We start from the raw sequence: 14,116 nt of genomic DNA on the forward strand, positions 1-14,116 counted from the left end.
CCTCCCACGCATCTCCAGCCACACCTATCAAATGTATAATTAACGAGCCACACCCTCTGGATCGGTCCATATGCTCTTGATCTTCCGAGTTCTCAGTTCTGTGCTGCTGCTGAAGATGGAGAGGTCAACCAGAACAACTGCAGTGAAAAATGGCTACAGCAAAGCAGCCAATGGCAAGCCCCCAGCAGCCTCAGAGGAGAAGGTATCCTACATGAGCGCATACCCGGGCCTTATGGTGTCGCCTCTTCTGCTCCTCTGCCCCATATTCGGAGTTCTTTTTGTGTATATCATAGTCGAGCTGGATGGAGGGCTCCAGCAGCTGCTAAACCAAAGTGGAGCCCTCCACAAAATAATTGCAGACCATATCCTCGGCTCAAAGACATCATGGGCCATCATAGGCTCATTTGCTGCTTTCCAATTAGTTTTGATGCGAGTCCTACCAGGAAAGATAGTGGATGGGCCACTAACACCAAAAGGGAACACACCAAAATACAAAGCCAACGGAATGCTAGCGTTCATTGTCACACTACTGGTATTTTGCAGTCTGGCCTTCACAGGCCTAATCAATCCAGCCATAGTCTATGATAACTTCATAGACATAATTGGTGGTTTGACACTATTCAGCATAGTATTTGTGCTAATTCTGTACATCAAGGGATCCATTGCTCCCTCTTCAACAGACAACAGTGTCAGTGGGAACTTCATGTTTGACTATTTCTGGGGGACTGAGCTCTATCCTCGTATTCTTGGCTGGGATGTAAAGATGTTCACGAACTGTCGGTTTGGATTGATGGGATGGGCTGTCCTAATCCTCTGCTATGCATTCAAGCAATACAGTGTCTACGGGTTTGTGAGTGACAGCATGATTGTATCAGTTGGTATACAACTAGTGTATATTGCCAAGTTTTTTCAGTGGGAGATGGGATACATGAAATCACTGGACATCATGCATGATCGAGCTGGATTCTATATTGTAAGTAACTGTATGATTTTTATAAAATTTATCCTTCATGACATTATCAGTAGTGTGTGTGTGTGTGTGTGTGTGTGTGTGTGTGTGTGTGTGTGTGTGTGTGTGTGTGTGTGTGTGTGTGTGTGAAGTTCTATGTGAAATACTTTATTAAATGAAAATTATGTTCACAGTCTGTAAGTGACTGTTGTATTGAGCTTATTTGGGGAAAATTTATTGTATTCATATCTGCTACATCCACTACTGACATTATGTGTTTTGGCATCGCTAGGATAAATACTGTTTGTGTACATATATCACTGCCAGTATGTTGTTGCTTATGTAATAAATTGCTCTCTGTTATCTTTATCATTTGGCAGTAAACACTGAGTGATTAAATACAGTGTGATAGTTTATCAATAACTGCATTAGTTGAATGATTATACAAAGGTATTGGAAATAAAAGTCTAGTCACTAATTAGTAATAAACCTCATTTGCAGTATATTTATGGCTGCATTTTCACACTTCTGATATAGATCTAGATTAGATTTTGACAGAAATTTGAGCCCTGGGTCCATAAATTCAGTGAAAAGAAAAACTTTACCATTGTTTGCACAAAAAATATCAGATATGAAAACAAAGCTGAAATAACTAATAATAATAATAATAATATACATGTATTCTTCGGACAGTATGGCTAAAAGGAATGTGGCTTAATTAAAGTGTGGTTTAAAATGAGAGATATGACACCTGTGACAATAACTGATATTCATAGCATGCATCATGCCATTTATGTTACATAATGTGACATTATTACAAACTATTTTCTGCTTCTCCCCTTCCCCCCCCCCTCTCTCTCTCTCCTTTTCTCTTTCCAATAGTGTTGGGGATGTCTTGTTTGGGTTCCTTCAGTATACACTTCACAGTCTCTCTATCTCGTTAAGCATCCTAACGAACTGGGGCTCCCCCTTGCCTCCCTCATCCTAATAGCTGGTATCCTATCAGTCCTCATCAACTATCAGGCCGACTATCAACGCGAGCTAACAAGAAACACAAACGGGAACTGCCTCATTTGGGGCCAGCGACCGAAACTAATACAAGCCACTTATCAGACAAAAACAGGCGAAACTAAAAAGAGCTTGCTGCTATTATCCGGCTGGTGGGGAGTAGCACGCCATTTTCATTACCTACCTGAGCTTGGAACTGCTTTCCTGTGGAGCGTACCAGCTCTTTTTGATAATCCTTTGCCTTATTTCTATTTTGTTTTTCTCACCATATTGCTAGTACACAGGTCAATGCGTGATGATGAGAGATGCAAGGAGAAGTATGGAGACTATTGGAGTGCCTACTGTAAGGAAGTGCCTTATAAGATAATACCATATGTCTTCTAGAGGGAGTGTAGGAGGAGGGTAGATAGTACTAGTGAATTATTTAAACTTTTAGTTTTTAAAGTTCAAGTTAGCTTTTCACTATAGTTATCGTTAATATGCTATTAATTTATTATTATTATTATTATTATTATTATTATTATTATTATTATTATTGCTATTATTTATTAATGTTGTTGTAATTAATATTGTTTATTTTACTAATAATGTATTTCTTAGAATTAAGAATTTTAACACTCAATTCCTGCTAATAGACACACTATTATAAAGATGAAAGGTGAATTATGACAAGAGTCCTTTGTAAAATAATATATTTATTACCTGAGCAATTTGTGATCAGAATCAGCTTAAACTTGACGTAGCATAGTTAGCAAGATGGCATGATATTATTAATTTTATATCGGCACAACTGAATATTATTAATAATTATTCACAACATAAAGCATTAATTATTTTTACAAATTTTACAAAATAAGCTATTGATTTTCACAGTATACATGTATACTCGCAAGCCAAAGCAAAACTCAAAATCTAAGAGTTGAAGGTCTATATGCACATGAAAGTGATTAGATGATGAAGGAGCCCACAACTAATCAGTTTTAAAAGATAAATTAATAATAAATTAATAATCATCATGGCACATGGCACTAAAGGGGTCATATTTCACTGAAAATAAATTTTGTTTTTATTAAAAATTTTTGAACAAATCTGCAAAATTTTATACCAACAAAAATACAAAATAAACCCCCCAAACGGTATCATGATTATTATTGACATTATCAATAATAATTATGATAATACTGTACTATGATAATTATACACACTCCAATAATAACAGCAAAAATAAATAATAATATAATAATAATAATATGTTGCAATTTTGTCAGAACCACAAAGCAATTTTAAAGCCAAGTACTAAATTTATTGGCAATAAAATATATTTTTTAAAATTGTCTGAAATGAATAGGTTAGCAGTATAATTTTGTTGGCTAATTTATGTAACGCTGGAAAAAGTGTAGTTTACTTTTTGAAAATTATTAATCCCCAAAATTTTTTGTTACATACCTTAAGGAGACAATTATTAGCATGTACACATACTTATATTAGCAATTTTCATGATACTGAGATTTGGCTGGTATTTAATTTAGCATTTTGATCATTTAGCTATTAATAATTTAAACAGAAGTTAAAGTTAGTGCAACCTTAATTTTGTCGGTCAAAAATTTTGTCAAAATCTTAATTTCTTGTTAAAATTAATTTTTGCTAATAAAATTTTCGTCACTTTTGTTATTAGTCCGCATACTACCCACACGGAACAAAAATTTTGTTGGTTAAAATTTTCGTCAAACAAAAATACCAGACAAATTTGACAAAAGTTTTGACCGACAAAAATTTGGAGCTATACGGTAACCTCTGTAAGGATTGCCTGCTCAAGAGACAAATTTCCCAAATAATACTTGCACCGATAAACGATCTTTAGGTATTTTAATAATCTGGAATGGTTATTTTAAATGCGATAACAATTAAATTAAAAACCAGATAATAATTAAAACTCATCTATGTTTGTTAGTTTTTGCTAGTCATGTTTGCATTGTTGACGATGAAGAGTTTGGCAGTTCTGGAGCCGAGTTTTCTCTATTGGCTTGATCACGTGATAAATGGGTGTGCCCATTCCTCCGAGATGACTCGAATATCTGAAGGCAAGTACCTCGTCTCATTTGCTTAGCTAAAGAAGAAAAAATAAAGAAAAAAATGAAGTGCTACAATCATTGGAATCAGATATGAGGGTAATTACATGTACATGTAATACCGTATAGCGGGAAATTTTCGAGGATAACAAATTTCGCGAATTTCACGGATTTTTTCGCGAAATTAAAATTTCTTGAAAATCAATTTAATACGATACAAGATGGGAGATTAGTGGAAATTCACAAAAATTAATTCCGCGAACTTCCGGATACGGGTCATTCGCGAAATTTATTATCCTCGAAAAAACCCGCTGCTATACAGTATACGTGTAAATGTATATTAAAAAGTACATCAAACATTTTAGTGCAGTTTTGAAGAAAATTTAAAAACTTTTCTCATTTTTAATGACATTTGATTGCAAGTCCAGTACAGGGACTTTGTTTGATTTTGAAACACTTTTAGATAAATTGATAAGAAATCTAATTTTGATCGGAATCTGCTCAAACTTACCACACAACATAAGAACATCAATATGTATCAAGAAAAAATATATAAATGGAGAAATCTCTCTTTTTCAATTTTGGTAAAATCTGGCCCAAGACCCTGTACTGTACAGAGACTTTTGCCTGAGTTTTGAACAACTTTAAAAATTAATTTAAAAATCCAATTTTGATTGGAATGAGTTCAAAATTTCTACGCAAAATAAGTACATGCATATGTATCAGGAAAAAACATTTCAAAAGAGATTTCTCTCCATTTCAATTTTTGCAAAATCTGGCCCGAGACCCTATACCATAGTACTGGGATTTTCATCAAATTTTTGAGCAACTTTTAAAAATCTTTTAATTAGAATCCACTCAAACTTTCTACACAATATAAGTACATGTATATGTATCAGAAAAAATTACAAAACTTGTGAATTCAGTCCTTTTTAATTTTGGCAAAAACTGGCCCAAGATCCTGTACTATAGTACAGGGACTTTGGCCTGATTTTGGAGCTACATAAAAAATTCACAAAAATACAATTTTGATCAAAATCAGCTTAAACTTTCCACAAAACATACATGTACAGTGTACATGTAAATGTATATGTACCAGAAAAAAATATAAACATAAAAAATTCCCCAAGCCATTAAGCTAAAGATCCTCTACTATAGGACTTTAGTCTGATTTTGAAATTTTTATAAAAAATCTATTTTAATTGAAATTAGCTCCAAATTAATACATAACATAAGGACATGTATGTGTATCAGAAAAATTATAAAAATGGAGAATTCTTTTGGGAGCCATTATTCATGAAATACCCTGTACTACATGTACATGTACATGTATTTGGGCAAATTTTGGAGGCACTTTACAAATTCCTGAAAAAAATCCCAAAATTAGAATCAGTTCAAACACAACATAAGAATATGTACATCAAAAAGAACTAAAAAATGGCTTGGAACATATTTTTTTAAAAACAAATTTTAGTCACAGTTTTATGAGATGCCCACAACTTGAAATAAATCTCTATGATCAATTCCAAAACAAATATTAAAAAATAAATTAACAACAAGTACACATAAAAATAAATTTTTATATTGTAATGCTACTCAAATACCACGTTACACAGTAAAAAATATAATAATTGAATTTGGAGACAAATAAAATGCATCAGAATTGCTATGACATCAATGGTGATGTCATAATGCATCAGACACTAACCCCTACACACCAATCACACGCAATATCATCACTTGCTTCACTAATATTATGATTTGAATGATTAGAGAGCATTATCACATAATTAATCACTAAAGGCCTTTTCACACTGGCATAGTTTTCAAAGCGCTGTGATGCGCATTGATCATGTTCACACTAGCAGCTGGATCATGTATCATTTTGTGTTCTTGTCGCCATTGGTTTACATTGATCGAAGCGCATCACTTCACATCAATCCACCTCTGGAGGTGAAGTGAGACTGATACATCAATTGAAAACCACTCTAGTGTGAACACAATTAATGAGCATCAATGCGCATTACTTGTGCCAGTGTGAAAGGCCTTAAGATATGCATAGGAATATTCATTCAATCAATGCCCCTAGAGATAAAAACAACCAAATATATTAAATCTAAAACTTTACTGTACTACCTTAAAGTGACTTTTATTTGCAGGTACTAAATTTCACGATTGCAGTGTACATGGTAGATTTGCTGGCATTAAAAATTGCAATTAAGTAATTTTTACTAATAGCTATACAGCCTATACAGCATAATTATATATAATAATTGCGGGTAATAGTAATTGCAATTTTTAACCTGAACACAAAATTTGCAGATTAGTAGTGCCTGTATTTAAAAGTACAGCTATTTGCATAGATCTTGCAAACTGCCAAGTAGGTGGTAATGTGACCACACAATGCAAGACACACCTCAATTTAGACAGTCTCCTTTGAAGTTCATAGATTGGTTTGCAAGGTCTGTGCAATTTGCTGTAACCTTAAGGTACGTAATGTATGCAATCATCATTCCAACACCTAGATATTGGTGCCTCTTGATAGTGCCTTATTAAATATACCAATTTAGTAAAACAAGCTCAAATGCATCTTTGTCATTGTAGCCTAGTTATCACCAGTGACAAACAGAGCGTACAATGTCATGAGTGTCAATAGTCAATACTATACAGTTACAAACACAGACACATACAAGTCATACAAACAAGATTAAGGTGCAGACAGACATATCAGGCTCAAAGGGAGAGGAACATGCATACAATCCTTCCTGTGCATCTGTGGATACATTACAGTTCCATGAGATTTTCAATTAGAGTTTAAATCATTAGACGTGGTAGTATGTAGGATTAGCAAAACAGGGTTAGCTCATGAGGGCACACAAACATTAATGTCACCAATCATCAATCCAATGAATGAGCATTGTGTAGCTTATTAATCAAATTAAGAGGGGAGAGGAGGGAGAGAGAGGATGTGAAAAGAATTTACAGCTTGCAAACAGTACAAGCTGTTGTTCAATGTCGCTAAAGAAATGGACATTAAAAGGGGGATTATTAATCATAACAACCAGAACAACAACAATAATAACATCCAGAACAACAAAAATAATAACAACATTCAAATAAACGTAAATACAACACAAAACAATAGCCAAACAATCACGCATCACTGAACATGCATAACTGTAATAAATACATGCATGTGTACATGTACATACAGTACAACCATTTCATGTAGTTCTACATGTACATGTACATGTACAACGTAACTAATAAAGCAGTGAGAGGTTATTGTAGATTACATAATAAAAAGGAGCACAGCGAATGCATGTCTAGTCAATGGGCGTGTGACTTATCCTATAATTATTATGCAAATTACAAATTTACCCTACATACATGTACATACATGTACATGTACATGTAATGAATACATACAGTATTACTATATCCTTATTACAGCATATTATATAATGTTAGTCAACGTGTACAAATATACTAAATAAAAAACCAGACACTCAATTATCTGTAATAAGAATCCTGACTCATAGTCTATCCATATGGCCCCATCAGTGATAATGTTTATCAGTCAATGGCTTCTAGCTGTCAGACGCCAAGAAACACCAGTAATTGATCCGTGCCAATTGTCTTCAACCAAACAACTCATTCATTACAAGGGCAGCTGTGCAGTACAAGAAGTATAGGCTATACACTGAGGTTGAGGCTCCTATGGGATCTACTTACCAAGGGACGTAGTCCAGAGGTTAATAAATGCCATAGAAACCTCAATATAATAATAATAAGCCATAGATACATGCATAATAAAAATAAGGACATACAAGTGATATGCATCTCATTAATTCTCTCTCTCTTATACACTCCTTACTGCATACATTTCACTTAATATTCTTCTATGCTGTATATGTAGCTTCTTATATTAGTATAGATTGTAGTTTCTTTTATAATAAATAATAAGACATATCTTAGTTACTACAAGCATAAGAGTGCCTGCCAGTCTTGATACTGAAGAGAGAGGTACTCTGTGTTATTATTAGTAGAAATGTCAAGTCAGGGTAAGCCCATTACTCATTAAAGAAATACACATTTGAAGGCAGACACAAACAAATAAAGATTGCATTGATGCTATCATCATTATCATAAGATTACTGATTATATGGACAGTGCCAGTTACAGCTTGGTAGAGATAACAGCATTGCTAGGACATGAGTAACGCATGACGTGTCTTTTCTGTTATATTGTTTTTGGAAAATGAGAATCCTCGATAGACAATCGGTAAGAGGTGTCGTCATTGTAAACAGCTCATTGCTTAAAGAGGGGATTCCTTTTTCAGGTTATCATTCCTGGACATAAGCAACTGCTGTTGCAAGTATTGTTGGGACAGCTGCTTTTGTTTGTTGGGCATTTTAAAAGAATGTAATGTTAGTCTAAAGTCATTCAATACTGAATAAAGCTTAGAAAAAACAAACCATTGAGGCTCTGATGGTGATAAAAACAGCAAACAGACACAGCAAAATAAAGTATACTAGATATGGTACATGTGTAGGTAAGTGCTCGCATACGTGCATGTACATTGCAAAGTACATGTACATGTACTTTACAATAAACAAGTCATGAATGGAATTAGTCAGTACATACTTTCTCTGGAGATGATGCACGTATGCATGTACATGTACATGCATACATTTGGACATTTGTACATGTGAATGTGAGTATACGTGTTTATTTGCATCAATTATCATTACAATACTAATTATCACAATATGCTCATATATCCTCTATGAGTAGATCTATCATCTTCTAAATACTATACATTACTACAAGGCTCATGCAATTAGGCCTATATGGATGTACATGTATGTACATGTACATGCATAGGACTAGACACTAGTCGAGTGGTGTAGTATACGCAGTATCAAGTATCATGATACTCTTGTGGAGGATCCATTACGAGTGATATCACTGCAAAAAACATGGAGCTAACATGATTAGCCCGAACCTAAATCCACCGGATGATATAATAGACCGACAGACGCCATCCAACCATCCCGTTAGTGATGGAGCCATTCTCTGAATACTATAGTACAGGCAATTAGTGGCAAGCGATTGGATGGAAATACTGTACATGTAAAGTACATGTAGACATGCAGGCAAATTAACATAAAACTAATATAAATTATAATACATGTGGATCGTTAATACTATGACGTTTGTAAAAAACAACTTAATGTCAATAGCATCCTATATGAGAGTGAGAGACAGTTTGCTGTAGTAGGCCTAATATGGAAGAGATTCACAAGCCAACAGGTGTCCAAGTAAACTCAGAGTGGGCCCAACAAATCTTGTCGGAGGTCTAGTAAACTTGACATTACGAATACTTAAAGGAAAGAGTCAGACTTGTTGAAAATGTTAGACGCAATTAGTCTATTCATGAGAGCCCATAGGCAGTAAATGGAAGAGTTGGCTTCAATTATTTGAGCTCAATCATGCAGGAACACACCCAATTTTAAAGGTTTCTACTTTGCTGTCAGGACATTAATTTTGCTGACAATTGTTGCATTAGAGGCACTTTAAGCACACATTACATCAAAAATAAATGTAATAATGATGAGAGCAGAGACAAGGGAGTTGCCTTTGCATCACTTACAGGAATAAGACTAAACAAAGGGTTAATACCTTCCTTTAAAATAAAAACATCAATACAATTAATTATTCTTAAGATAGGCTTCACCCCAGAGTAACAATAGGTTGATAACGGAGCCATACATAACACACAGACATTGTGCATAGACTTTAAAATTGACACGTGCATACATGTACATGTACATTTGTGACATACATGTACATGTTAATTGTGACCCACAGCTATTAGCATGTTAATCTATTCATTGTCTGTCTGAGCAGCTTTCTTAATCACAGGACAAATTAGTTTATAGTGTCTAGGAACTTTTGCTATCCAATTCCCCAAGTATATTTAGAATACCTTCACAAAAGACAATTACACATGTACATGTACTAGAGAGTAAAGGCATTAATGGGGTCACTGGAATGATTATCATAATCTAATATGACAGTCTACAAGACACATGACTACTGTCACAACTGAATATTATTTCAATCTTTATAGATATAATAATTATAGCAATAATACTAATAACAATAACTAGAAAGAATGTAAAACATTAAGGAGCTCAGCCTTGTAGATTAGTAGCTGCTAGAAAAGCAGGACCTCTACTTTATGTTGCTGCTAGAAAACTCTCAACTTGTCCGTTGCTTTAAGGCCTTGTTTGCTACACTGTCTTTGAAATAGCCAAGAGATATCAAAAGGCTGGCCAGTTTGTACACATGCACAATAAAATGAATAGACACACATCATTGAATAGTAATGTTTACAGCTGACGTCAATCAACCTTTAATTAACAACATCCACAAAAGCTCATTCTGCCTATTTAACTGACACGGCATTTAATCATACAGTCATGTGTGCTAAACAGCTAGCGTCACTCACCATCACTGATAATAATATAAAGCCCAATTTTAAATGAAACACGTGGTTATACTTACAAGTAGTCTTTAACACATACAGACTGGCCACCTGTATTGGACACAACCCAAGACTATAGTCAGTATCTTGATATTATGTTGGACAGTGTAAATGTAACCTGAAGACATTGAACAATAATGTGTTGATAACATCACTTAACCACTAGCTCTTACCATCAGATTATTCAGTCACTGCCATAATAATGCTAAAGACTATGATAAAAATAATAACAATGTATAATAGTAAAGCTTGGCCTGAAAAACATCCTACTACATCATCATAAAGTACATAATAAATCAAAGACATCTGAAAATTTTGATTATGATGATGATGATGATGATGATGATGATGAATACAAAATAAATGTTCTTAAAAATTGATTTATAATAAATTATACTGTTTGTCACCTCATATTTACATGTAAATGCATGTACATGTAGGCGTGAAGCATGCCTGGCATACATTAGCTCATAACAAGCAGCAACCAATTATCCACTCAGTCTGGCTACAGACATATAACATACACAACTTCAGGCATAACATTATGTAATAACCACTAATGAACAAATACTAAACCAGTACTGGTTGCTTCTAGAATAGCTGTCAATAAAAACACACAGAGAGGGAGACCAGTGACAAACCAGTGAGAGTAACGTAATAGGAATAAAGATCAAACGAAAGAGAGAGAGAGAAAAAGAGAGAGGGAGAGTGACGTAGAACATCATTACAGTCTCATTATGAGTCACACCAAACATACTGGTGTACATGTATATGTACATGTACATACATGTATGCATGAGCTAAAGCTAATAATAAAAATTCAAGAGAGAAAAAGGAATAAAAAGAAAGAATTCACCATTCTTATTGATAGCTTAGAGTCATGACCCATTACAATGCCTCATCGGTCAAAACACATTCCTAATAACAGCTACACATGTAGCAGCGCCAAAGGGAACATTGAATGGTGCCCAGCACCTACATCTACATGTACATGTACAGTGCATGTGCCTAATAAGTACATGTACATCCCACATGTAACAGCCTATGTACATTGTGAATTGAGGGTACAAAATAGCTCAATTAGAGCAGGTATACCATATTCCACTTGCCCTCTCCTTCAACAACAGCTACAATACAATGTACATGTTAGAAAACACTCATTGATCCAGACATAATGTATTATAATTACAGACTGTAGGGCAAACACACACAAAGTGGAGATATCATAAGAGCAGAATCCAAAACAGCAATTATGAAATGAAATGCAAAATAAATATAAGAAATGCAAAATAAACACATATATACATGTAAGACCTTTTAGAGTCATAAACAAGATGGCAATATTATAAAAAACATCATAACATTACAGTGTCATGTACAAAGATATACACAAGTTATATATAGCATATCATATCATATCATATCTACATGTACATGCAAATAAACTATAATCATCTCCTGATATGCCCATACCATGCAACACGCACTCACGCAGACATAAGTGATTTAAATATGCTACAGATGTCTCTAATCTCCCCCTCACTCTCTCTCCCACTTGATGGACTGTACACTAGCAATACACGCATCTCTGACTTTACACTTTGGCATTAACATAGCTAAAGATTCATTGCCCATTTAGAGCTTGAGTGAGAGAGAGAGAAGAGAAGAGAAAAAAGGGGGAGAAGACAAAACCACGCATACCAGCAATAACAATGCTGATACTATAATGATACATGCATGTGAGTGAGTGAGAGGGACTACTGAACCTTGTCTTGTTATTGATGCACATCAAAGAGGAGTTGGCATGCCTGGACAATACCAATTAGTCAGACCTACATTAGAACCACCTCGTCTTCTTGTACATATCAACACTCATCAATAACAAAAGGCCTACTTTGATGATTAGTGCAGGCAGGCATAGCTACAGTACATGATACATGAATACATGATGTATGTGTGTAAACTACCCACCCATGACAAGAGGAGCATACTATTAAACATGTCTATGTGAACCGGATAAGCAGATCAAATGCAACGCTCATGGCAGTAAGACATGCACATAAACAAGCATATAATCATGTGATGTAATATCATTATTCTACAGATAAGTACATGTCTATTATTGTCAAAAGGAGTGCATGAGTATACATACACTGGTAGTCACATAAACTACAGATAACAAAGGGATTAGGAGTAAACAAATATTAAGAGGCTTTTGATCAGTTCTATAATTGATGATGTCATTCTAAACTTTTGAATTTATTCTTTTGATATTATTACTTGCAAACAGGGTCCAGCTGCACTTGTGCCTGTACCTCCATCAGAAATAAGTCCCTTTTGAACTCCCTCCCTATCCACAATGCATGGACATGTAGGCGAATCATGCTCTAATAGTAAATATCCTCAAGCAATGATACATTTAAATGGATTAGGAGAGTATAGCTCCATGTTGTCTATCAAACAAACACAAGCTCACGCTCTAGTACAACATACGCACACACTTGCTATAGACACACTAACATGGAAAGAAAATGAATTTGTGATGCGTCTATTGGGAGCTGTTAAAAGATTAGCGTAGACAATGCAAGTATGGTCGACACATACTTTGAAATATACATACAGCCAACACAAAACACAGGACTCCAAAATGAATGAGAGAATTAGACAGACAGACAGACAGACAAACATAAAACACACATCTAAGAACCAAATATGTACAATATAGAGAGACAAGGACATAATTATAATATATGATATACATACACATACATGTAGCAGTATAAAAATATTATAGACATTGAATTAGTAATACTACTAAAGCCAATTAGTCAATTAAGCATAGACTAAACACAAGAAACCAAGACCAACACCTCGTTATAATAAATCCAAGGTTTTCATACAAAGCAACTTAAGTGAGCTAAGTAGTATACTATAGGAGCTAACAAGTATTACAATACAGTACTTGGCATTTGGAGCAACTTAAAAAATTCATTAAAAACCCAAATTTGATTGAAAGTAGCCGAAACTTTCTAGACAACATAAGGGCATGTATATGTATCAGATAAAATTATAAAAATGAAGAATCCTCTTCTAAAATTTCTGATGAAATTGGACCAAAGACCCTGCACTATCGTATTGGGTCTTTGGTCTGATTTTGGAGCAACTTGACAATTCACTGAACATTATCCCAAAATCATGTGGAAAACCCCAGATAAATCTAACAGCTACAAACTCGCCTTCGTTTATTCCCAATTGATAAGCAAAGGTCTGCAATGCTTGTATCTTCTCTAGTAGCTGTGACTGAGTCAACGACGCCAACTCTAATGGGAATGTGACAAAGAGGAGGGAAAGAATAAAAGTACGTGCACATAATGATTTTAAAATAACAATTACTATCATCTTTCTTTGAAAGCAACAGTCTCAGATTATGCCTAGCTGGACAGTGCATTCTTTTAAGTCTGTCATGCAGAGCCATGCCAACAGACCAGTAGTTGTCATTAATTTATTATCATCACAATAAGACTACGCATGTCATTG

At 34.5% G+C, this 14,116-nt stretch overlaps 2 protein-coding genes across 2 annotated transcripts in view; one reads left to right on the top strand and one right to left on the bottom strand.

The window, feature by feature from the left end:
- The first annotated feature begins 77 nt into the window (after positions 1-77).
- LOC100636367 (7-dehydrocholesterol reductase-like) lies at positions 78-2,579 on the top strand. The gene is made up of 2 exons (XM_003385738.3): positions 78-973; positions 1,832-2,579. The coding sequence occupies exons 1-2, from the start codon at positions 116-118 to the stop codon at positions 2,339-2,341; spliced, it is 1,368 nt and encodes a 455-aa protein (XP_003385786.1). The 5' UTR covers positions 78-115; the 3' UTR covers positions 2,342-2,579.
- Positions 2,580-3,811: 1,232 nt separating this feature from the next.
- The window catches only part of LOC105312376 (protein lin-52 homolog), an 11,371-nt gene continuing 1,066 nt past the window's right edge, over positions 3,812-14,116 (bottom strand). The window contains exons 3-4 of the mRNA XM_011404970.2: positions 13,816-13,899; positions 3,812-4,064 (exon numbers count right to left, since the gene is read on the bottom strand). Of these exons, the coding sequence (XP_011403272.1) occupies positions 3,919-4,064; positions 13,816-13,899 (230 nt within the window). The 3' untranslated portion in view covers positions 3,812-3,918. The remainder of the gene's footprint in view (positions 4,065-13,815; positions 13,900-14,116) is intronic.

The sequence above is a fragment of the Amphimedon queenslandica genome, unplaced genomic scaffold, assembly GCF_000090795.2.
Source record: "Amphimedon queenslandica unplaced genomic scaffold, v1.1 AMPQUscaffold_13450, whole genome shotgun sequence".
NCBI lineage: Eukaryota > Metazoa > Porifera > Demospongiae > Haplosclerida > Niphatidae > Amphimedon > Amphimedon queenslandica.

Excerpts from the sequence above, each read along its gene's own strand:
- LOC100636367 (XM_003385738.3), top strand. The coding sequence starts at position 116 with ATGGAGAGGTCAACCAGAACAACTGCAGTGAAAAATGGCTACAGCAAA. Across the intron at positions 974-1,831 it reads ATCGAGCTGGATTCTATATT|TGTTGGGGATGTCTTGTTTG; the intron begins GTAAGTAACTGT and ends TCTTTCCAATAG.